Below are 25,286 nucleotides of genomic sequence, written 5' to 3'. Positions count from 1 at the left end.
ACTCTCGAGAGGATGGCAGGGATGCTCTCTTACAGAGAGCGCTGCTGAAAATGCCAGGGCATGTAGACGCGACAGTCCCAATGCCCACTGACAGTAGCCCTCCTTAAAATGACAGAGTCCATCCAAGCCAGACAGACAGAGTGCTGTCAGGGAAGCGCTGTGACAGGCGAGGAGACCCCTCTGAAAATGCCGCTGTGCCCTAGTGGCCTACAGTGCTGTAGTGCACTGGTAGTATCTGTTGTGAGGTCGTGTCATGTAATATGATCTAGATGAAGCGGACAGGGTGGGTACCTCTCCAGGATACGGACGGGGTGTCAGACAAGCTGCTCCTCTAATAAGGACTGCCATTCTAATGACCACTCAGTCAGCCTAACCTCTGACCCCTACTGTTATAAGAAACAGAGGGAGGGGCCGGCCGGGATGGTGGGAAGGATGTGGTTCAAATGCGCAGTATTTACATCGATTAGACAGGCAAGATGGAGGTGCCCATCAGAGCCCATTAGGATTGTTGTGGTTGGGGGGGAGTATAAGAGAGGGACAGCGAGGGCCCTAAAGAGGCCCAGCAGACGCATCACAGGACTGCCCTTGATCGCATCCTGTCACATTGATGAGAACGCTCTCAAAACCCCTCTTATAGCTATAGAGCATGTTTGCAACCGTGTGTGTGTGTGTGTGTGCTCCTTTCCACACATACAGCATAGTTGAACTCCACTCCAATTTAGGGAGTCTCCAAGTCATTTTTTCAGGGTGACCATCACATTTATTCCCATCATTTAATACCTCAGCACATTGTCATGTAGCACTTCTGATAAGCCCTGTGATTCTTTTTTTTGTTGGTGGTGAGGGGCGAGGGGGGGGTTGCTTATCAGATGCAAAATAGCACACCTGCTGTTCCAAAACACCCTCACTGGGTTCAAATTAGTGCTCCCCTGCTTCCATTTTTTCCCCTGTCGAATACGCCGCGGCGACAAAAGGGTGACAATAAGTTTTTTCATAACAAGTTTCATGGCAATCAAAACAAAAACGCCTCGTCGAATTTGGCATTACAGATTTTTGAGCGGTTTTGGCTTTGAACAATCGGACGCGATTCCGCCTAATCCATTGATTATAATGATCAAAAGTCATCAGTGTGATTAATAGAACACAATAAAGAACCCCACCTGGGAGACGATTTCATTATATCATTGTGATGGAGCATCCAAGCAGTTAAAAGGTGTACAGTGAAAAACCCACAGAACAAGGAGAAGACTTCATAAGGCTGTAGTATCCCATCTTTTATTAATGTCACTCCCTAGGACAGCAGGTTTTTGTCAGTCAGAATGGATAATGAAGATGTTGGCGGGGCCGGTGAATCCATCCCTTTAATACTCACATATTTTATGATAATGAAAGGTATTCAAAGAATGATTATGATAAAAGTGGGCTCCCCCACTGGTGTGCCAGCACAGCTGTGCAGCTAGACAGTCAGCTGCAGGCACTGAATGAAAGGATCACACAGAAAGTAAAGAAAGGATCCATAAGTACATAAAGCGAAGAGCTGATGGTTGTGTGGCCAATCGTACATCGGCGGCACTGCGCGTTACACGGCGTGATGAAAAATAATACGAGGGAAACGCTTTCAGTGCTGAATGTCACTATCCAAATGTTTTTTGATCTCCTTGCGTCTGCATTCGCTCCATAGCATGAAGTCTTTTCACTGCACTGACCTTTGCCAGTCTTGTTGAAACGCATTTCATCTCAAACGAAACAATGCTTGAGTGTGCTGTGTATACACTATAGGTTTTTGCTTTGTTGGGACTTGCAGATGCTTTATACATCCACCACGGACTTAAAGGAAAATGAAAACAGGCAAGTAACAAAGACATTTCTTCACGTGATGACTCATATTTAAGAGTTCATATACACAGAGGATATTGATGGTCATGTGTGCTGTCCCCCCCACCCCCACAATGTTATCAGTAACATCTTTCAAGCATCAAAGCATCAAGTGGTGTATTGTACTTTATGTGCAAACAAACTTAGCAGCCCCTAAAGCAAAGCCATACCACCCCACCATGGCTTCAAAAGTTTCCTGCAAGCTGTAGGAAGCAGGTGAAAAAATAGAAGTGGGTTGAACTTTGACCCCGGGTGCACACTTGTTGACTGATGTTCCACACTGGGGTTGCCTTTCCCCTCTTCAGTGTTCTTCAAGAGAAGCAGGCCCATGTGCGGGAACGTATGTGCGTGCGTGCACGCATACTTCCCCCCCCCGGGAGATAATCTCCGTCTCCCTTTGAAGGTTCTGTGATATAGAGCTGTTTTCATACAGCACCGGCCATGGGTTTCCTGTCTCAGCTGACCTCTCATCTTCTCATGGACACTTGAGAAAAATGTCAGAGCTAAAAAAAAAAAAAAAACCCCAACACCTTTCCCCCATTAACTGCAGTGGTGACAGGAGCAGTAAAGAGGTGAGGCGGGGGTGGTTATAGCTCATAGGGCAATCCCAGTCAGAACTAAAAAGATGGGCATTAAGAAACACTGATGCTATGACCACATGCAGACGAGCACTCTTGGTCAAAACTATTTTAGCGTTTGAGCGTAGGGACATTTGGAACTCCTGAAAAAGGGCCAAGCCAAATAAATGTTACAGCAGACCCTCTGCACGTGCATGGTGCTCTATCCAGCTGACACAACATGGGGTCAAAGATGAAAAGAGAACGGGGTTCAACATGGATCAGGTCCACATGGCCTTCAAATGGGGCAACAAAACAGCACAGGCATCTGACAGTCCTAACCTGGACACATCTGATGAAATCAATGCACATTTTAACACTAGCAAAGAAAACATTGTATTGCTTTACATTTTCCTTTCCCCTCTCTCTTTTATATTTATTATATAAATAACAGAACAGAAGCTTTATTAACAGATCGTGGTCTTTATTTCCAAATGTTTCAAAGCCAGAATTAGTGTGAGCTCAAATAATATCAAGTGAAACAATTTGTTCTTCAGTAGGCAGGAGTCAAAGTGGGTTCCCTCAGGGTGTGCTGCGTTTAAGTTGGTCCAGTTTGCGTCGCAGCATGTTGTAGTTGTCTCTGGTCCCAGGAGCCTCAGGGTCCAACTTTAGAGAAAGCTCGTAGTGTTTCTTTGCCAGCTCCAGCTTCCCCCAGCGATGATACAACACAGCTGAGGGGGAAAAAAAGAGAACGAAAGCTGCTTTAAGCTGAGAAGCTGCACTGATTCTAATTCTATTCATTTAGCTCATTCGGTACAGCTAGACTGCACAATAACACTTTTACTAGCAAGCATAAATATATATATATATTTGTTGCTTCTGAGTGCTTGGAAGCTCTTAGCAACACTGTAAAATATGTGACACAACCAAAATCGCCTTACCTAAATTTCCATGGCAACTAGCAGCATTTGGGTTGATCCGGAGGGCGTGAAGAAAGAAGCCCTCTGACTCCTGAGATAAAACAAAGGGGGGAAAAAAAGCGCATCCTGAATTGTCTTTACTAGTCCCAGTCATATTTCAGAGCAGACAGAGTACTGTAAGGGATAAAATCCTTATAATGCCTACTATGCGTACTAATGTTTACCGACCTCATATTTTTGTAATTTCCCCAGGACATTAGCCAATGAAAACATGATGGTGTGGTCGTTTGGGAGGACTCTCAGAGCCTCTCGGCCGATCAGCTCTGCTTGACCCAAGTTACCTTACAGACAGAACGAAAAATTACTAAAAATGTCAGAAAATAAAATTCAAATATACACACAGCAAATCTATACTATGTATTTGTTAGTGTAATCTACACAGCAAGGCAGCTAACATTTATGCGACAAAGCCTATTGAAATCATGGGGATTATATTAAAAATGCTGCCCAACATGAAAGCGTTTCAGACTGTTGAAAACACAAATTCAAAGATGCGGCTAAAACACAGAGAGTCTGAGCGTGTGCTTTATTTGTCAGCAGTATCTAGAGCAGAGTTTTTCTCTCTCCACACATGGAGGATTGGTTTAGTCTCCTAATTAAGGATGAACACAAGGCCCACTGGGTTATTGATCTCTGTCAAAGATCCGTCTGATGTCTGGCCAGAAATGGAGAGAGACAGACAGACAGAGAAACGGAGGGCAAAACAATGGCAGTCATGTCCTGAGTCATGGCCCATGCCCTTCAGACAGCTCGCCAACACATGACTACATGCGCAACTGTGCCTAAATTTACACTGATCCCGTCTTTTGTTTGTGTAATGATCAAAACAAAGAAGGAGGGGCCAAGACCAAAGTGAAAACAATATTCCCAGTTCCTCACTTTTTCAAAATGACACCTATTGTTCTTCTTTTCTCTTCCTCTCTTTTTTGTGTGTTTGGAGTGGAGCTGGGGAGATGGGTAGAATTATTTCTGTCAGATTTGGGGAACAAATGCGGTGGGGGAACCTCTGAGGGGGCGCTGTTCTGGCTGTGCTTGCCCACGTTTGATCAGGAACATACTGGGCCCTGATTGGACAGTTCCAGTACCCTCCTGGGAGACTCCGCCCCCACGGGAGCAGCTTCTGACAAAACGGCTCGAGCGTTTGGAAATCAGAGCATTCTCCACACGGCAGGGAAGACTGCCTTCAAAACTCAGAACACAAAGCTTTAATACATAAATTTCAAGCATTGCTGATTCCTGCTCTTCCGGTCTAATCTTGTTGGCCATTTAGATTTACTGCCTTCCCAAAAATAACAACACTTTGTTTCTTGGCTCTGAATCCTGTAACAAAGTGCACCCACAAGAGAGGCTTTTTTTCCTTTTTCTTTTTTTTTCTTTTTTTTTAAGTAAAGTGACTCATTTTCATGTAAATTCACAAAAGGCTGAATGTTATCAGTTACTGGTTTTGAACAACAAACACAATAAAACGCATCACATAAAACAATAAAATAGATGTAGTCTAGTGTCTGTTGTATTAAAAGCATGTCTGTTTGTGAGCTCGTGCACTTTTCCACTACCGGTGTTGTCCAGCAGAATGACCATGTTGTTCCACGCCAGGCTGTGGTCAGGTTTTAGCACAGTTGCATTCCTCCAGGCGTTTAGGGCATCCAGGTGTCTGTTCTGGTCGGCATACTGAAATATGAGGTACAGTGTTAGAAAACTCTTTTTGAATTCAATGACAATTTCTATTTTTTTTTTTTATTTAGTTTAAATTGTGGATTGAAGCTGTAGAAGAGAAACATATAACATGTATCACATAAAAACAACACTACACATGACCTTGTGTAGTGTGTCATCTGGGACGCCTCACAACGTGTTAGAGTTATTTGGGGCTTTTGTCAGGGGCGTCCTCCCTGAGGCTGACCAATATAAACATGGCAAAAGAAGAACAGCTAAGTGAATCTGGCGAAGAACAGTCAGCGTACAGAGTTTAAAAACGCCACTTTTTAGCTAGTACTGCTTCATGTAGAGGTGTAGTTTGTCTTATCCTTGTTTTGTTTTGCTAACAGCTTAATCTTACACAGTGAACATGGTAAACGGGCAAAAGCAGATTGCGTGGTTTGAGCCCGGGACCTCACCAAGCGTCCCAGGTTATAGTAGCAGTCTGGGTATTTTCTCCGGAAGCGGATGGCGTTCCAGTAACTCTTCTCTGCCTCCTCAAACTTCTGCAGGCTGTTCTGAACTATTCCCAGATTCATCCAAGCTGCAGCGAAGTCAGGCCTGCACGGTTTTAAAAAGAACACAAAGCCATGAACAGGGAGTCTAAATCTGTTAAAAGAGCTCGTTGGTTTAAACTTTGATGTTAAACAACATTACTGAATGGAAACAGCTTTAGACAACAGCTGCTCTGCTTCCACAAGTTCATTTTTCTCCTTCAGGATATTCCCCAGGTTGTTCATTGCATGGACGTATGTAGGGTGTAGCCTGAAAGCCATAAATAACATGCAACAAACAAGTCAATGACTGTTTCTTTGTCAGAAATGTAGTAGGTCGTAACTGCTTGTAAGGACACATACCTGACTGCTTCTCTGTAATATGTAATAGCTGGAGTGGTGTTCCCTCTGTCAGCCAGGTTCTTACCCACATTATAATGCACCTGAGGGAACAATCATTAGCACTTAAAGCATCAGGACGTGTCTATGACTAGAATTCATTTTCAAATGTGCACTAAAATAATTTACTGGCACAAACTGAAGCGAGGCGGGAAAGCGCAAATCACTGATTTTTTATGTATTTTTCTTTACCTTGGCGTTGAGCGGACAGACAGAAAGGGCGCTGGTGAAGAGGCTTTGTTCTGAACGCCACTGGTGACTGCGGAGAGCACAGCGCACTACATACACACACAACAGTGCAAGCACCATGACGCACAGCAACTTCTGCAAAAAGAGAAGAGGAACCATTTAACAGCCAAGTGCTATAAAGCATTACAATATTAAGCTTCAAGTCAAATGATGTGTGACACTGAATTAATAACCTGCAAAATGTATTTCTGCAGCACATGGACACCACCTGCTGTCATCGTCCCTTTATAGGGAAGTCATTAGACATTTCTCATATCTGTACCTTCCCTGCATCATGAGTTACTGAATTATCAAAGCTGGTTTTGAAAACAGATTTTGAGTTTAAAATCAAGACAGTTTAAACCGACAACTTTGGAAAATAAACCTTTACTAGAAACTGCTTCAGTGTTTGGTGTCCTTTGCTTTATTGTGATCTTTTTGGCATCATTTAGGCGTACCCTGTATTTGGACCAACGGCAGCAGCAGTGTCCTAAAGAGTATGCCAGCAGTAGGCAGTAGCCGGCTGAAGACAGATAGAGAACTCTCTCAGCAATGACAAAGCCCACCCTGAAAAAAATGTTGCTCGCAGGCAGAAAAGGGACCACCAGTAGCACCAGACCCAGGGTCAAAGTCCTAGTGAGGAAAACAGAGCACACACATAGCATCTAAAAACATGTGGTCTGAGATTTAAGCTTAAGAATCTGAATACTGGACCCAAAAAAATTGTCAAGTCTGTGCTAAACCAAGCAAAAAGTATGCGTTGTGCACTGGTGACACTGCGGTGAATATGCTTTTATAGTCACAATCAACTATACGTCTTTAGAAGTCAACATGTACTTTATTTCATCTTTCATTCCAGCAAATCTGAGATGGCTTTCCTCACTCACCTCCTCCTCTGGCTGTCCTGTGAGCATAAGGCTTGGCTTATCAAGCCTACCAGGATGCACCAGAGCAGCAGCAGCCAGACTATCCTCCAATCAGTGGCTGACTTAATGAGAGGCACACAACCCATGGACCAATCAAAACACAGCCACCAGGGACACAGCAGCAGCCAGGCATTAAGGGAGTAGTAGTAATTATAGTTCACTATCTGCCAATCAAAACGGAACAGAAAAGGAAGAGAGCAGCAACAAAACCAGCGGAGAAAAAGGGGAAAAGCATTTAAAATTCTGAAGTAAACAGTGTTTAAAAACCATGCAAATTACTCAGGACAAACATGATATTAGACGGTGAATTAAACTGAAATGATGAAAAAAACGGAATATATGCTTCAATAAAGTCAATTCATAATTACATAGATCAATCAGAATCATTTAAAGATAAAATTGTCTGTAATTATAATGCATGAATAAATATTGTGAAATAAACTCTACAAACTAATCTTTCTTACCCTGAGGATGATATTTTCTGCAAAAGAAGCCGGGTTGTCTACTTCAGTGAACGCTGGCAGTCCTGTTCCCATGATCCTCCAGCGTGCGTAAAGCATCAGGAGGCCTCCAAGACCCATTAGACCCAGTCGCGTAAGCAATCCCATTCGCACCAACTCACTTACCTGTCACAAGAGTATTACCACTTGTCACTTACAATTAAAAATATAAAGCTTGTTAGTTACTTTCAGTCACCGTTTAATCGCTAATGTACTCAATTGCAAACTACTTTATACAGACAGTGTATGAAATGTGACATAAATCATACAAAGCAGTGCATAATTTATGACAGAAAAGCAGGGGAGGGTGTGCAAACCTAACTCACATCAAATGATTTCTTCCTAAGGAGTAGCCTCTGGCTGAGTTCATACACATTAACATTACAGATCAGGAGGACATCAAAGGCAGCATTCACACCCTGAAGGAAAATACATAGAGAAAGAAGGAGAAATGGCATTTAAATGTATATAGGTCAGCAACAAAACGAATTAGCTCATTTCATATATACATATATGTAAAAAAATGTGAGACTTCTTCTCCTTGTGTAAGCAAGAATTACAGTGGGATGGCAAGACAGGATGAAAACATCAGATCTAAAAATGACCTTACAGAAGGACTTCATACCAAGACAGTGATGCCTTGTTCTTTACAGAGCATTGCTGCAGCACACAGCAAGAGGCTGACCACAACCCACTGGAGAGAAAACCTGTCATCTCTGTCACTCCCTGAGAACACAAAGCCAAGACCACGCTGGTCAGAGACAGGAAAGGATTGAAATGTAGGTGTTCAGACAGATGCATCGAATGCTGGCAGATCGATAACGTTTTGATGCCAGTGACATATGGAAAGCGCTTTGTGCAGTATAGAATTACTGTGTGCCTAAAGAGTAATACTCGTGTCAGGTACCTACCTTTGTTAAAAGCCTTGCAGTAGGTGAGGAAAGACAGCTGGAAGAAGAGGGCGCATAAAAGGTCTGCTCGGCCCACTATGCCAGCGACCTTGATGAGAAACAGAGAAAAGCGAGAGAAAAAAAAGCTATGATACATGAGACAGGAAGGACTGATTAAACTACAAAAAATACTTGAAGAAACAACATTATCTGGTAAACCTCTTTAGAAATTATTCATTTTATTACACATGCACCATATATTAGTTTTGCATAATGCATCCAAGTACAAAAGGAAGCTTATTAAAAAGATGTCAGAAGAAACTCTCATTACCAGTGTAGCACGGTTGTGTGTGTGTGTTTCTATATGGTGTGTGTGTGTGTGTGTGTGTGTGTGTGTGTGTGTGTATAAAGTATGGCTGGCATCCTGTGGTTGCCTGCTTTGATACATACAGCAGGCCCAAGCAGACAGTGTGCCTCCCTCCCACCCCCCAGGTCTTACCCAGTCCTTGCCCTGCATGATTAAAGGGAAATGGACAGGGAATTGCTTCTTTCCAGCCATGCTTTACAGCAGAAAAACACATATGAGGGCAGGTCAATAAGCATCCCAACGTGGCTAATAGTCAGGTCGTACTATCGCACGCACCTTGGCCCACGCTCCCAGCTGAGATGGGGCATTTGTTCTTGGCACGGAAGCACTGGAGGCTCTGGATTGGCTTGTCTTGACGCCGTGTTGAAACCATGTTTTTAGGAAAGGTTTATTTGTAGCTCAAAATCAAAACTACCTCATTGAGGTGCACAGGTCCCTAACAGTAACAGCCCAACCAAGTTCAAATAAAAACCTGGAGCTGACTTAACAGCTCATTCGCCAGCATGCAGAAAGAAAGAAAATATTGTAAATATATAAAAAGAAATACCTAAACACACCATGGCCAAACACTACTAGCTAAATGTCATCTGTTAGAAGTTAGCTGTAGAAATAAATGTAAAATACTGGTGAAAGAGCAGTAAAAAGTCATTCAGGATAGGAACAGAATCAAGGATTCACTAGTGTATCATCTCCTAACCACATAGCCTAAAAATGTCCTACCTTAAACCATCACACGTTTCTGTATTATACCTCCTTGCAGCTGTTTCTTAGATTTATAGCGTAAAGATATTTATGAATGGTATTTTACTACTCTCTTGTAAAATCTCAAGTCTTTGTTTTTCTAATCACTGTTGCATACAGTGGGGCAAAAAAGTATTTAGTCAGCCACCGATTGTGCAAGTTCCCCCACTTAAAATGATGACTGAGGTCAGTAATTTGCACCAGAGGTACACTTCAACTGTGAGAGACAGAATGTGAAAAAAAAATCCATGAATCCACATGGTAGGATTTGTAAAGAATTTATTCGTAAATCAGGGTGGAAAATAAGTATTTGGTCACCTCAAACAAGGAAAATCTCTGGCTCTCACAGACCTGTAACGTCTTCTGTAAGAAGCTTTTCTGTCCCCCACTCGTTACCTGTATGAATGGCACCTGTTTGAACTCATCATCTGTATAAAAGACACCTGTCCACAGCCTCAAACAGTCAGACTCCAAACTCCGCCATGGCCAAGACCAAAGAGCTTTCGAAGGACACCAGGAAAAGTATTGTAGACCTGCACCAGACTGGGAAGAGTGAATCTACAATAGGCAAGCAGCTTGGTGTGAAAAAAATCAACTGTGGGAGCAATCATCAGAAAATGGAAGACATACAAGACCACTGATAATCTCCCTCGATCTGGGGCTCCACGCCAAGATCTCATCCCGTGGGGTCAAAATGATCATGAGAACGGTGAGCAAAGATCCCAGAACCACACGGGGGGACCTGGTGAATGACCTGCAGAGAGCTGGGACCAAAGTAACAAAGGTCACCATCAGTAACACACTACAACGGCAGGGAATCAAATCCCGCAGTGCCAGACGTGTTCCGCTGCTGAAGCCAGTGCATGTCCAGGCCCGTCTGAAGTTTGCCAGAGAGCACATGGATGATACAGCAGAGGATTGGGAGAATGTCATGTGGTCAGATGAAACCAAAGTAGAACTTTTTGGTATAAACTCAACTCGTCGTATTTGGAGGAAGAAGAATACTGAGTTGCATCCCAAGAACACCATACCTACTGTGAAGCATGGGGGTGGAAACATCATGCTATGGGGCTGTTTTTCTGCCAAGGGGACAGGACGACTGATCCGTGTTAAGGACAGAATCAATGGGGCCATGTATCGTGAGATTTTGAGCCAAAACCTCCTTCCATCAGTGAGAACTTTGAAGATGAAACGAGGCTGAGTCTTCCAACATGACAATGATCCAAAACACACCGCCCGGGCAACAAAGGAGTGGCTCCGTAAGAAGCATTTGAAAGTCCTGGAGTGGCCTAGCCAGTCTCCAGACCTCAACCCCATAGAAAATCTGTGGCGGGAGTTGAAAGTTCGTGTTGCTCGGCGACAGCCCCAAAACATCACTGCTCTCGAGAAGATCTGCATGGAGGAATGGGCCAAAATAGCAGCTACTGTGTGTGCAAACCTGGTAAAGACCTATAGTAAACGTTTGACCTCTGTTATTGCCAACAAAGGTTATGTTACAAAGTATTGAGTTGTATTTTTGTTGTTGACCAAATACTTATTTTCCACCCTAATTTACGAATAAATTCTTTACAAATCCTACCATGTGGATTCATGGATTTTTTTTTCACATTCTGTCTCTCACAGTTGAAGTGTACCTCTGGTGCAAATTACTGACCTCTGTCATCATTTTAGGTGGGGGAACTTGCACAATCGGTGGCTGACTAAATACTTTTTTGCCCCACTGTATATAACCTTTTTATTTCACTAAATAAGGTGCTCATCATGGCTGTGTACCACTTTAATTATGTTTATTTAGACTCTAGTTTTTTTTTCATCACCTTGCTGTTGTAACACATGAATTCCAGTTGTGAAATCAATAAAGTACCTATCTATATATCTATTAGAGATGGACCGATCCGATATTACATATCGGTATCGGTCCGATACTGACCTAAATTACTGGATCGGATATCGGAGAAAAATAAAAAATGTAATCCGATCCATTAAATATCACGAAAGCACCTCACAAAACTTGCAACACGCCGTAACTCGCCTCAGAACGTCGGAGCAGTATGCATCACGTGATAGAGCAGCTGTGGCATGCGGGACCTGTCGGTGGTCTGGATAGCATGTGGAGCTTCTCTAGCAACCTGGCATTTCATCTCCGACAAAGTTATCCCCGAGAGAAGTAAAGCAAGTGTGTAAGTCCATCTCTGAATGTTTGTAAAGCATTCCCACGTTAAGCTTAACGAGCGACTGCCTCTCGCTCTCCGGCTGCTACTTCAATCGTGAAACTGCTAATGATCAGCTGATCGGCTTTTCTGTTGTGAGTCCGTCTCTCTTGTTTGTTTTTGGTCCACTTTGCGCCAGAAAGAGCAAACCAGCGGCTGAACAACAGCAGCACGTTTAAGCTTGATAAGCTGTTGTTAGAATTTATTTATTATTACTTTCTACACCAGGATCTTTTTCTACGTAGCTGACGGCTGGTAACTGTGCAGGGGCGGATCTAGCAAAGTTTAGCCAGGGGGGCCGATAGGGCATTAACTGGGAAAAGGGGGCAAAAAGACATACTTTTCTTTCTTATTCTCATTTAAAATGTCTAGCTTTTAATAAATAATTATCTGACACCCAAAGTTTTAATTTGATGTAAAATGAATAGAAGTCAATTACTGTATATAGTGACTATTAAGTCTAATATATATATCCTAGTAAGCTATAGTACATTTTCCTTTGGGAAGGTACCATCTGTGCAGTCTGCAATTTTGTTGAAGAAAGATGTTGAATCTATTTAATATTTCTTGAAAAATAATTGATTTCTGTGCATTTTTTTCACACTGCATCAAATTAAGGTTGATTACGTTGATTAAGCATCATGAGGTGGAGCGTGAGGGGTGGTTCCCTATTTTTTATTTATTTATTTTTGTTGTTGCTGGGAGTTGGAACCCTATTAGTTAGGTTGCTTAATATTTACGCTAAGTACTCTTTAAAATACCAGAATAGGGAGGATGGTGTAGGTCTAAGTTTATTAGATTGATCAGTATTGCTGAACTATGAAATATTTTTTTTGTATACAGGTATAACAGAATAGCTTTAGTGTAGTTGTTGTTTTAAACTTGAGTATGAACTTGCAGACTTGCAAAATGCAGCAAGATATTTTAAAAAACAGTTTTGTTGATTAAAAAACACTATATCGGATTCATATCGGTATCGGCAGATATCCAAATTTATGATATCGGTATCGGTATCGGACATAAAAAAGTGGTATCGTGCCATCTCTAATATCTATAATTGTTTTTCTTTAAGCTTTACTGTTTGCGTTTTAATGCAAAACTGTATTTTCAGTTTTGAGACTACTAATAAGTCCAAACTACACAATAATCATACATATGAATCTTTACACACTCATGTGTATGATGATTTTAATGCATACTGAACTATTTGATTGTCTCTTTACTTATAATATTATGCATATAAATAAACACTTCAACTCTACTTACACTTTCTGTGTGAACTGGGTGTGCGGCAAAGAAGATGGCAGCAAGCAAAGAGGTCTTCGGAGCGTGGTTCAGTATCCTGCCCTTCTCATCGTAGGCCAGTCCACCAATAAGTACTGCAAACACGTCAATCATAAGGGCGGATATGACAGCATGGAGGATGATGTTGAGCACATGGAAGCCAACGGGGTGAAGGCCTCCCGCTACGAGGTAGTTCAGCCTGCAACAGCGAGACAAGAGAAAAACTAGAGCTGAATGTAAAGCAGGTGTAGGAAAGTATATGTGTGAGTATGGTGAAGCTATTATAAAGCATAATGTGACACGATGAAGCCAATGGGACATGGTGAGGGTCATCAATAACCACCATCAACTGCACAGTTATATGCAGAGAATAGAGGAAAGGCACCTTCCCACTGTAGAAACACAACAGAACTCCTAAATGGCACAAACGTTTACAGCAATGGCCCCTAATCATCCTTTCCGTTTCCACTGCAGGTTAACTAGCCTCACAAGGTGATGTAATCAATTTGTAACAGCTTCAAACTGCAAGTGATGAATATATTAACATCAGACTGATATAGCAGTGGTGATGCCGTCTCTGGTGTTTCCCTGTGGATAATTTTAAGCAGCTGTTGGTAACGTTTGACTGGAGAAGACTGTTACTCGAGTCTGTCGTTATCCACCAGACTCCAGTGGTTGTGTTTGCTGTCGAGTTCTTCCCTGCAGTTTTTAGGGGATCAAGTACCTTTCCTCTACCCTGAAAACATCTTTGAAAGAGAAACTATAGAGAGATTTCCTGCTGTCAGAACATGCACACAGGTGCTGATTGACCTAAAATATTGTGCAAGTTCCTGCAGGAAGAAGTAACCTACAGAAACAGTATGATGTTACGCTTTTTCAGTCAAGTCCTTACTGTGGTTAAACTACTGACAGGAACCGTGTAGAGGTTTTGGCAATTAACAGAGGAGTAAGTATTCGAAGAATGATGCTCTAATGTGTGTGGCTGAAATTACAAGCACATATTTTTTAAATTCTGACTGAACTCTTTTGGATTGAAGGTTTCAGGTCAACTGTGCACATGCGATGTGGTCTAATGATTAGATTGATAGAACAGATTATTGAATCAATGCAAAATGCAAAAATGATGAATGTGCTATGCTTTTATCTTTCTCAACAGCTGTGTTAACATTTAGTCACATGTCTATTCAAATCCTTTAATATACACTCACTGGCCACTTTATTAGTTACTGTTCAGCTGCTGATTAATGCAATTTCTAATAAAACAAATCACACGGCAGAAACTAGATGCAATACCACACACCAGGTGCCACTCCCGTCAGCTCCACCTGTCTTGTGATGGCTGCTTCCAGCAAACCGGTTTCTTCAACATGACAGTGAGGTAACTGTACTCAAAAGGCCTCCACAGTCAGATCACTTGGTCCAAGGTGGGAAGGGAAATTCACATCATGGATAAGCAGCTGACAAATCTGCAGCAACTGTGTGATGCAATCATGTCAATATGGACCAGAATCTCTGAGGAATTTTACCAGCAACTTGTTGAATCTGTGCCATGAAGAATTTAGGCAGTTCTAAAGGAAAAAGGGGATCCAGAATAGTGCTAACAAGGTAGTAAAGTGGCCAGTGAGTGCATATAGGTATTTCAAGTCCAGTAGTGCCTGTTATTGTGTAGTGCTTTTTTAATCATTTTAGAAGTCCAAAAAGTTGTATTAAAAAAAATCTCAACAGAGAACAAGTTTGGCTTTTTGTAAAGAAGACAAGTGCACATCTGCACACATTTACAATGTACAAAGGGAGCATGTACAGATGTTTTGAGACACACCTCCGCAACCAAAACAAAAATCAGTGTGGACCTGTTTATTCTGAGTCGTGGATTAAACTGATTTGAATCTGATTACTAGTTTAGCTGTGAATGTATAAAGTGTGTATAAACTCAGACACTAAGTAGGACTCCTTACCTGAATGTAAGGACAGTGAGAGGTCGGTAGGATTTGTGACTAGAGTTGCTACTCAGGTTGGTTCCCCAGAAGTCATTGCTCCAGATGTTGTTCAGAGGTGTTGCTGGGCGCAAATCCTGCAACCACAAAAACAAAATGAGTGACGGTTATTGCCAGTGTAAGTGTGTAACTGGAGTCAAGCTGCTGATGAATGAAAAACTCACCTTGTTGTTAACAATTGCTTCAGAATCATCAAATACAAAGTCTCCATCATAACTGTTAATGAAGCACAGGAGTGCCACCAAGGCAACGGTGACCTTGGCCTGAACAGGAGCAAGCTTTGGCAAGGGTATGTGGTGGTCCCAGTATACTTCAGTCAATGCCATAGTGCACTGCTGGGTCTTTGGTCATTCAGTTTCATTATCCCTGAGGAGAAGAGATGGGTGCAGGAAGTCAATTCAAATCACAGGTTGTAAAAACTGATAACTGCGTAATAAACACAGTGCAAACGCTGCATACACACCTTGTCGTCTCAGTTCATTGTCTGAGAGGTCACGGTGTCTTGTGTTACCTCCATGTTAGCTTGTCTGCCAGAAAGCTAACGGGTAGTACACGTTGACTCACTCAGAGACATGAGAATCCCACCTGCATGCAAATGCGGCGATGTACAGGTACGATGATGACGCGGTCACTGGGGCATCACAGTATAACGTGGAAGGTTTCTTCGTGTGTCGCCAGCTAGCATGTCTGAGACATGCTAAAAGGTCTCTGCTGCTCCTAAACAAATGACAGGCGCGCAGTTGCAGTGGCGCTCGGACAGTAGTTTGACTATTATACTGATCAGCAAAGCCCTTGAATCGCACAGAACAGTCCTGCCGAGGTACGGACAGAGTACTCGAGGCTGTAAACAAATGTGCACGCTAGAGTAAACGACTTCCTCTTTAGCGTCAGAGTCACGTGTTCAGTGTCAGCCAATACTTGTTGCTAGATGAATGATACACGAGTGTGCAGGGTTGAGCAGAGGAGAGCGCTTTGATGCTGTAGCAGTACAAGGCTCTCTAAAGCCATAAAAACATTTCTTCCAATAATATCAACAGGTGGACAACAGTGAATGTAGGCCAAAGTTTGTTATCAAAAGGCTCTGTCCTCCTGGAATAACTTCCATTTTATTTTGAAGCTTTACGCTGATGGCTTTGGGTAACTTTGGAGATTATTTTTAAGACGATGCTCTATTTTATATTACCAACAGTTTATAAGTATGTAAATGAGCCTTAAAGAAAGGACAGAATAAAGTCCTATTCAATTCAAATCAATTCAGTTCATTCAATCACTGCAACAACTGCCTCTTAGCACTTCATATTGTAAGGTAAAGAACCTATAATAATAGAGAGAAACCCCCAATAATCAGATGACCTCTTTTTAAGTAAGCACCTGGTGACTGTGGGAAGGAAAAACTCCCTTTTAACAGGAAGAAAGTTCCAGTAGAACCAGGCAGCGAGGGGTAGCCATCTGCCATGATCAGTTGGAGTTGACCTTTCTGATTTCACTGTTGGCTTCTCTTTAGCTGATTACAGAGGTCATAATAGCCTTCCAGTTTTGTGCTGACAACTAAGTGCAAATCCATCCATCCACCTTCTTCCGCTCATCTAGTTCAGGGTCCTGGTTGTAGCCTCTTTGAGCTGTCATAGTGCTAAAGACAAAGGGTACACACTGTACAGGTCACCAATTTATCGAAGGGCTCTGTCCAGTTATACCAGAACATTTCAGTCCTTGCGTATCGTCTTTCTTGGCTTTGAATTTGTTTTTAATGGCTTTACTGTATTAGTACCAGTCCCTTTGCTTTCATACTTTTGAGGTGAAAATGGAGTTACAGTTGTGTTTGTGACTCTAAAGGAAGAGCACTTTACAGCTCAAGATCTCCTGAGGAGAGGTCCACAGTTGTACTTTTCTCCATTAATAGCATTCATTAGAACCGTTGTGAAAAGTTACTGATCATCAATTAGAATTTTTGGGTCTGTTTACATATGTTTGGATTCTGTGATACACTCAGGCACTTAAATGTTGATGCACTACGTAAGCTGTAACTTCTGTAAAAATGTTGATTCAACATAGAATATTCAATTTTCATTTAGCAATCTATCTTGCCAGAAAACTTCTTTTACTGTCCTACAGTTCAGACTGATTGTATTTTGGCCACAGGACTGGATCTTTGTTTCTAATTCGAACACTGCCTTGAGGAGAACAGACTGGCTCCACACAGCGAAGCATCTCACATTAATTGGATTATGATAAAAGTATCCATGATCAGCTCTTCCTATCGAGCTCAGGTGTCATGCTGCGATGACACGAACCCTTTTCCTGGTTCACACAAAGGGAGCTTTAGCTGGGATTCGCCTTTAAAAAGGAAGCACTGTCCTGGTAATTGGAGAGACCTGGTTTAATTTAAGTTTTATGTAAGACATTACCAATCACACACGTTATATTAGGAAAAGCATGTGAATAATCTAATTTTTGATGCTGGCTTCTTGTCGCAGTGTCATGTCTGAGAACAGAACAGCACCGTTTTAAATGGTATTAGCAATTCATGTTCTTTTCTTCTTTGACAAGTCAATTTTTTATTTTTTTTGCTGTGAAAAGGTCTGTTAAATTTGTCTTTTTCTTCAACTATGATTATTTTTTGTTGCTTTCTTTTTTTTTGAATGTATCTGTGTTCCTCCTTTGACATTCTTACTCAGTTTAGCAACTCCCGCTGGTTCAGCCTTTGACACAATGTAATAATCCAGTCATTGATTGTCAATCCTTGTTTTTGCAGAGCAGCTGAAACATCAGATCAGAGACCAGTGCAAAACAGTCTTGCCAGCATTTCAGTTATGCGTGTTAAAAAAACATTCAAAAAAATTACAATCTGCCATGTTTCTGTAATTTAGTAACTCGTTTATCACCTTAAACTGTGGTTTTGTTAAAGCACTCGACTGCAAACCCATCCAGAGGTTTGTTACAGTATGACTGAAAAGGAAGGCAATTTGTTTTTTGGGTGATTTGGTCATGCAAATTATGAAGTGGCTTCAATAACAGGAAGAAGGGGTAATCATTCCTGCATGTGATGTGTTTTTCAATCAAAGCATTATGCCTGTGTTTTGATTTCATTTTGAGATAAGTATTGTAAGGTGTAACAGAATATATTCAAGTATTTTTTTTTTATTTGCATTTAAAAGAATAGCATCATATGCACATCTCCCCTTATAATAGTGAAATTATTTTGTTGTGTGACATTATACCGTAGGTCATTGAAGGAAAGGCAAGGAAATTGTGATGCATTTAAATAGTGTCACTCTGATCTTTTGGTTGGTTGATTTTAATGTTTTTGGGTATAGAGAATGTATCCCCCCCCCCCCGAATTAGCAAGTTCACATTGACCTCAGACATTATATATGGGTAACAATTTATTATATGTTCTACTATACACAATATAAAACACAGTATATTATATTTAAGTTTCACCTAGTGACAATTTTAAGAAATGTAGGAAAAGCACGAGTGTGCGGTCTTTTATTCACCTTTTATTTGGTTTTGTTTATTTTATAGGATAATAGGTATGCGTGTTGCAAACACTGGTTCGTCTGTGTTTTCGTGTGAAGATAAGTGTATGTAAGAATCAGAGGTGCTGCGTTTGTGGAGAGGGCTTTTGGCGAGCTTTGGGATTTTGTGCTCCATTTCACCTGTCATTGCTTAGGGAAGGCAGGCGATCTCCCTAATGGCTAGAGTCAGGGGCCCTGGGAGATGAGAGGGGAGAAAGATTGTCAAGGGCACATTCTTAGACCTTTAAACATGGGTCTCAAGGATAGTTAGAAAATCAGACACTTATTCAGCAAGAAAGTGTGCATAATTAAGGCTACGCTTCAGAACATAGCCCTTGGTACCGTCACAGGCAGTTTTATGGGTTGTACCAGTTGGATTAAACCTCAAGGTTTGAAGGTTACATTAAAACTGAAGGCGCAAATCACTGCTTTACATAACATGACCTTATCTATCTATCTATGTTCTTCGTCAACTAAAACATTTAAAATCACTTTAAAGTACTAGCATGAGTCTTTATTTACTCCCTTTTTTCTTTTAACATCTATTTTTAATGCTATAAACTTCAAAATGATTGTTTTACCATCTCATCAGGAACTTGGATACTTTGGCAGAAGCATTTAATACCCTCCAAATCCTCTAATTACCTCTACATGCAAAATGCATGAAGTATGGATTTCATCTCCTGGCTCTTCACCCATGTCAATCTGTTGGAATTCATGTTATTAGCATCGCTTTCAGAAACGGCAATGGTGGGGCGGAGGAGATAATGAGGGGGATGTCCCAGTACCACCAATGGATGATCTAGTGGCCCAAATGCAAGAAGACAGGGCTGCCAGTGGAGTCCCTGTCAGGGAGCGTCTACTGTTTTTGTGATCACGCAGAAGGGGACAGACATTGATTGTGTGCAGTCTGACACAGAATCACAGCAGAGAGGAAAGGTCAGGGTCAAATGGCGTGAAAGTAAATAAATTGACTAAGCAGCACGCAATGTCCTTAGATGAACAATGTAGCCTGCATGTGTTTTTCATCATTAACTATTAATGTTAGTTGGCGCTGTTTTCTTCTCTCTGATCACAGTGGGTGACATACAGTGATAGTCTCCAAAGTCTTGTTTATTAAGGAGATGTTTACTAATGACAGACACGGTTTAGATATGTAAGAAAAGCATGCGTTATTATGGTAAAAATAGATGCAATAGATGCAATGTATTTTTCTTGATGTAGAAAAATACATCTTGAGCCAGTATGTGTTTTTCCCCTGTAGACCTCAAACATCAAATATTTATTGGCTTCAGACAATAATAATTAATCATAATACATAGTTTTACTTTTGCTTATTTATTTGCTGTAACTCACCAAAGAATACGATGTTTTCAGTTGGTAGTAAGTACCCTAAAGTGTGTGAAAGTATGCTCAAGTTTGATCTATAAAAATCTGTTTTTATTTAGACTAATTTTTAGGTTGTGTAGTTCAGGCTCCCCTCACAGTAGGAATCTAAGGTTCTTGCTTGGTGCTTGCTTTTCCTTTAATTTGTCATCGGTCTGTAAATGAAAAACATGTCACACTGTAAAACGTGTGGCACAAAACCAAAATTCCACGTAGGGCGTGGACTGCATATCAGTCAACTCAACAGCTGAGGTAACAAAGTCCAGGCACTTAAGTAGAACTTTCAGTTATCTGTATGCAACACGTACCAGATACCTGGTCAGACATGTTCTATATCTGAGCAACAGTCTGATCCATCTGAATCAGAAAATTTAAAATATAATTTATCACACAAAATCAAATGGAAACAGCCCCGGCTACAGTATTAGCATAAAAGTTAAGAGCCAAAACAGACCAGTGCACCACTTGCATAAAGGACAAAACACACAATCAAAGGCCAGGGCCAGCTGTGCCAGAGGTCAGCTACACTCTCTAGTCCCACCACACTGTACGGGGTAGGCTGGCAATCCTCCCCAGTCTCAGCAAGCCAACTCTTCCTTCATCCTGTAGCACAAACAGTTGACTCCCATTATTCATGGGCGTTAGGGACCACAGTGTGGTCTTCATTGTAAAACTCACAGGAGAACAAAAAGACCATCTACTTTAAAATATTTCTTAATATAAACCATCTTAAATCTTATAACATGCGCAGAGAAACTGTGACAGCAGTGTTTGCAGTGGGGCATATCAGTGGACTAGAGTGTAAAAGCACTGTGCAGTCAAACTGATTTGAGCCTAATGACACACACAAGTGGTGCTTATCACACAGAAAGAGATGAAAGAGCAACAAAAATACATAATTTATGCATCATTTATAGCAAAATACTCGAGTGTTAAAGGGTTTTTTGGTGCAGATGTCCATAAGTCGTGGCTACAGTACTTAACCTAGCGCAGCAGAAGAGAAGCAAGGACAAAGAGACTCAAATGCCATGACATGTCATGAGGTTCAGTTAATTTGGCAGAGACACTTTTTACTTTCACAGAGTACATTTCACAGCTTGTACTTTTTCCCTTTTACTTGAGTAGAAATGAAAAGTTGAGTTCAGTACTTCAGATACTTGTGTATTTTTTTTACACAAGTATCTGAACTTCTACTTAAGTGATGAATGAGTGTACTTTTGCCACCCCTGCTTAAAAACCACTACACACCCACTCTCCACTTAACCTGCAAAACACATCTACCCAGTATGGCCGTCCATTTAAAGGTTCGATGTATGACACTTTGAACATAATTATGGCAGTGAGCAGCTATTTGCTAGGCAACAGCAGTGTAGTAATGAAGTCACACTTTCTCTGTCTGTCATATTTTGAGCTAGTCTTTTCTATGTTTTGGTAGATGTGTGTTGACCTATGTTAATGACATTGAAAGTTAGGTTTTTTAAAAACATTTCTGCCCTGACAAAGACATTATTGTCAGAATTTGCCATAAAAGGCAAACCTATCAGGTGGAAATGAGTGTGTCAGTGATGATTCGAATACCACACCCTGTATGAGTATTGTTGCTGACCATGGGCATCCCTTTATAGTCACAATTTACCCATCTCGTAAAGGCTGCTTATATCATGATAACGTACCATGTCCCAAAGCAGAAGCCATCTCAAACTGGTTTCATCATGAAAATGTCACTAGTTTACTACAGTGGTATCCCCAGGCACCAGATCTGAATCCAATAGAACACCTTTGTGATATGGTGTGGAAAAGGATTCACAGCATCAATGTGCACCTGACAAGTTTGCAGAAATTACGTGATGCAATCATATCAACATGGAACAGAATAGGGCTTTTTCACAGCAGACTTTTTGACTTGTCGGAGCAAGAAAAGCACAGGTGAAATAAATTTCATTAACAATGGCTCAGTTTCTTTAAGTGCCCCAGTAAGCCATGACAGAGAGCCAGCACGCACAGCTGGAATTCTCATAAGCTGAATGCAGCCATCATTAAGACACCTGTGCTTTTCCTGCTATAACATGTCAAAATGTCTGCTGTGACAAAGGTCTGACTTAAAGGAGTGCTTCCAACGTCTCGTGGAATACATGCTTCAAAGATTTGAGACTGTTTTCTGAGCAAAGGAAGGCTCTGGCACATATTAGTTCCTATGGCTCCCACTGTGAACGTGCAATCCAGAAAGTCCTGAAGCTAATTTTAAATATTCTACAAGGATACAAACAGTTAAAGGGTAAAAAAAGGAAAGAACCTTGAAAGAAACCCTGCCACAACTTGCAAAATGGTTGTGCTTACTCATTTGTGGTTACTTTTAAAATATATGCACCTTCCAGAAAAATTAATACAGGGAGTGCATAATTATTAGGCAAATGAGTATTTTATCCACATCATCCTCTTCATGCATGTTGTCTTACCCCAAGCTTTATAGGCTCGAAAGCCTACTACCAATTAAGCATATTAGGTGATGTGCATCTCTGTAATGAGAAGGGGTGTGGTCTAATGACATCAACACCCTATATCAGGTGTGAATAATGATTAGGCAACGTCCTTTCCTTTGGCAAAATGGGTCAAAAGAAGGACTTGACAGGCTCAGAAAAGTCACAAATAGTGAGATATCTTGCAGAGGGATGCAGCTGTCTCAAAATTGCAAAGCTTCTGAAGCGTGATCATCGAACAATCAAGCGTTTCATTCAAAATAGTCAACAGGGTCGCAAGAAGCGTGTGGAAAAACCAAGGCACAAAATAACTGCCCATGAACTGAGAAAAGTCAAGCGTGCAGCTGCCAAGATGCCACTTGCCACCAGTTTGGCCATATTTCAGAGCTGCAACATCACTGGAGTGCCCAAAAGCACAAGGTGTGCAATACTCAGAGACATGGCCAAGGTAAGAAAGGCTGAAAGACGACCACCACTGAACAAGACACACAAGCTGAAACGTCAAGACTGGGCCAAGAAATATCTCAAGACGGATTTTTCTAAGGTTTTATGGACTGATGAAATGAGAGTGAGTCTTGATGGGCCAGATGGATGGGCCCGTGGCTGGATTGGTAAAGGGCAGAGAGCTCCAGATATCCACCTATCTATCTCAGATGCCAGCAAGGTGGAGGTGGAGTACTGGTTTGGGCTGGTATCATCAAAGATGAGCTTGTGGGGCCTTTTCGGGTTGACGATGGAGTCAAGCTCAACTCCCAGTCCTACTGCCAGTTTCTGGAAGACACCTTCTTCAAGCAGTGGTACAGGAAGAAGTCTGCATCCTTCAAGAAAAACATGATTTTCATGCAGGACAATGCTCCATCACACGCGTCCAAGTACTCCACAGCGTGGCTGGCAAGAAAGGGTATAAAAGAAGAAAAACTAATGACATGGCCTCCTTGTTCACCTGATCTGAACCCCATTGAGAACCTGTGGTCCATCATCAAATGTGAGATTTACAAGGAGGGAAAACAGTACACCTCTCTGAACAGTGTCTGGGAGGCTGTGGTTGCTGCTGCACGCAATGTTGATGGTGAACAGATCAAAACACTGACAGAATCCATGGATGGCAGGCTTTTGAGTGTCCTTGCAAAGAAAGGTGGCTATATTGGTCACTGATTTGTTCTTGTTTTGTTTTTGAATGTCAGAAATGTATATTTGTGAATGTGGAGATGTTATATTGGTGTCACTGGTAAAAATAAATAATTGAAATGGGTATATATTTGTTTTTTGTTAAGTTGCCTAATAATTATGCACAGTAATAGTCACCTGCACACACAGATATCCCCCTAAAATAGCTAAAACTAAAAACAAACTAAAAACTACTTCCAAAAACATTCAGCTTTGATATTAATGAGTTTTTTGGGTTCATTGAGAACATGGTTGTTGTTCAATAATAAAATTATTTCTCAAAAATACAACTTGCCTAATAATTCTGCACTCCCTGTATTAACCACCAATGTGAGAAAAAAACAGCCATGCATAACACATACAAAGAATCTCTGCATATTGGCTTTACCCAAACATTGGGAGCAGGGCCAGCCAAGACAATGGTGACAAGTCACTAAAGAAATGACGGGAAAGCAGGAAATCAAGATGATCGAGCAGGTAAGTATCTCTGTTGCCTTTGCCACTAACATGGTTTTGCTGTGCCTACTGAAGAACCAACTTTCGGGCCTGAAAAATACCCCATATTATATCCTCTGTCTGACCCTTACTGTTTCTGGGAGTGATACTTGTAACATGAATGCAGAAGTCTCAAATAGCAGTGAGTCCCCATAGACTTTAATTTTTAAATGCTTATGCTTAATGTCTGGTACAAATTACAGGTTTGGCCTTTATGAATAACTGGTATTACGAGTTAGCTGCTAACAGCTATCCTTCACATCTTCTCATTGAAGCAGTGTTAATTTCATTGACCAGTACATTTTTTTCATAGTTTACATTAACAACCATTTTTTCTGATGAAAATAAGATGATAACTGAATAAACACTAATACACAAGGACAAGAACTAAGATCAAGTATAGTGATACTAGATTACTCGATATTTTATTTGCCCCAGAAAACATCACAGCTTTTTTTGAGGGGGCTCTCACGCTCTGTGTTTGTCATGTAAAACACGAAACATGTGGAAACACAACAAAGAGAAGAGCAGATGTATAAATTTAGCATTTGATATAAACTAAAATAACACACAATTTTTAAACCGTGTGGACCAACTAGTAAAACGACAACAAACTTTTACGCTTTATATTTTGGTCAACTGAATGAACTCTAAACTTTGTCTACTATAATCCTATGATATTTAGACTAGACTAGACTAAAACTAGAACAATTTCAATGCTTTAATTATGACTAAAACTAAATCACATTTTTAATCAAAATGAACACGCCATTTTTGCCACTGAACACGACCTCTTTTGTGCTACTGGGTATAATGTAAAAACTGCAGGAATGTTGTGCTTCAGTTTTGGTTAGTGAAACTCTAGCAGTTTAATATTTTGATGCTTTAAACAATTAGCAGCTAGGCTACAGTTTATGGATAACACTACCTAGCTAACCAAGCTAGCGTTAGCTGATAACTTAGCACTTAAGGCTTTTAGTCGAACCCTTTGCAGGGCTCAGTTAACAAGTTAAATGCTAAAGGTCATGACATTGCAGAAGAAACAGACTGAAAGACCAAACAAGTATGGCTTGTTTAAAAGGATTACAGGCAAAAGTCTC

At 41.1% G+C, this 25,286-nt stretch overlaps 1 protein-coding gene across 1 annotated transcript; it reads right to left on the bottom strand.

Moving 5' to 3' along the window:
• Positions 1-2,873: 2,873 nt before the first annotated feature.
• tmtc4 (transmembrane O-mannosyltransferase targeting cadherins 4) lies at positions 2,874-16,026 on the bottom strand. The gene is made up of 18 exons (XM_086267065.1): positions 15,607-16,026; positions 15,308-15,509; positions 15,105-15,220; positions 13,132-13,348; positions 8,569-8,656; positions 8,283-8,383; positions 7,984-8,076; positions 7,622-7,783; positions 7,119-7,321; positions 6,690-6,864; positions 6,196-6,327; positions 5,968-6,047; positions 5,768-5,875; positions 5,530-5,671; positions 4,969-5,083; positions 3,581-3,693; positions 3,374-3,443; positions 2,874-3,163 (listed from the first exon to the last, which is right to left on the bottom strand). The coding sequence occupies exons 2-18, from the start codon at positions 15,467-15,469 to the stop codon at positions 3,015-3,017; spliced, it is 2,226 nt and encodes a 741-aa protein (XP_086123191.1). The 5' UTR covers positions 15,470-15,509; positions 15,607-16,026; the 3' UTR covers positions 2,874-3,014.
• Positions 16,027-25,286: the final 9,260 nt, after the last annotated feature.

The sequence above is a fragment of the Aulonocara sp. 'chitande type north' Nkhata Bay genome, linkage group LG16 (assembly GCF_057382095.1).
Source record: "Aulonocara sp. 'chitande type north' Nkhata Bay isolate Kocher_YH1m ecotype deep benthic linkage group LG16, A_spYH_male_GT1.1, whole genome shotgun sequence".
In the NCBI taxonomy this organism is placed as follows: Eukaryota; Metazoa; Chordata; class Actinopteri; order Cichliformes; family Cichlidae; genus Aulonocara; species Aulonocara sp. 'chitande type north' Nkhata Bay.
This window is presented reverse-complemented; position numbering and strand designations above follow the sequence as displayed.

What these genes read in the sequence shown, in the direction of transcription:
- tmtc4 (XM_086267065.1), bottom strand. Translation starts at nt 15,469, where the DNA reads ATGGCATTGACTGAAGTATACTGGGACCACCACATACCCTTGCCAAAG. An exon ending in CAGAAAATATCATCCTCAGG is followed by an intron (nt 7,322 to 7,621) that starts GTAAGAAAGATT and finishes TTTGATTGGCAG; the next exon opens with ATAGTGAACTATAATTACTA. An exon ending in TAGTTGCCATGGAAATTTAG is followed by an intron (nt 3,164 to 3,373) that starts GTAAGGCGATTT and finishes TTTCCCCCTCAG; the next exon opens with CTGTGTTGTATCATCGCTGG.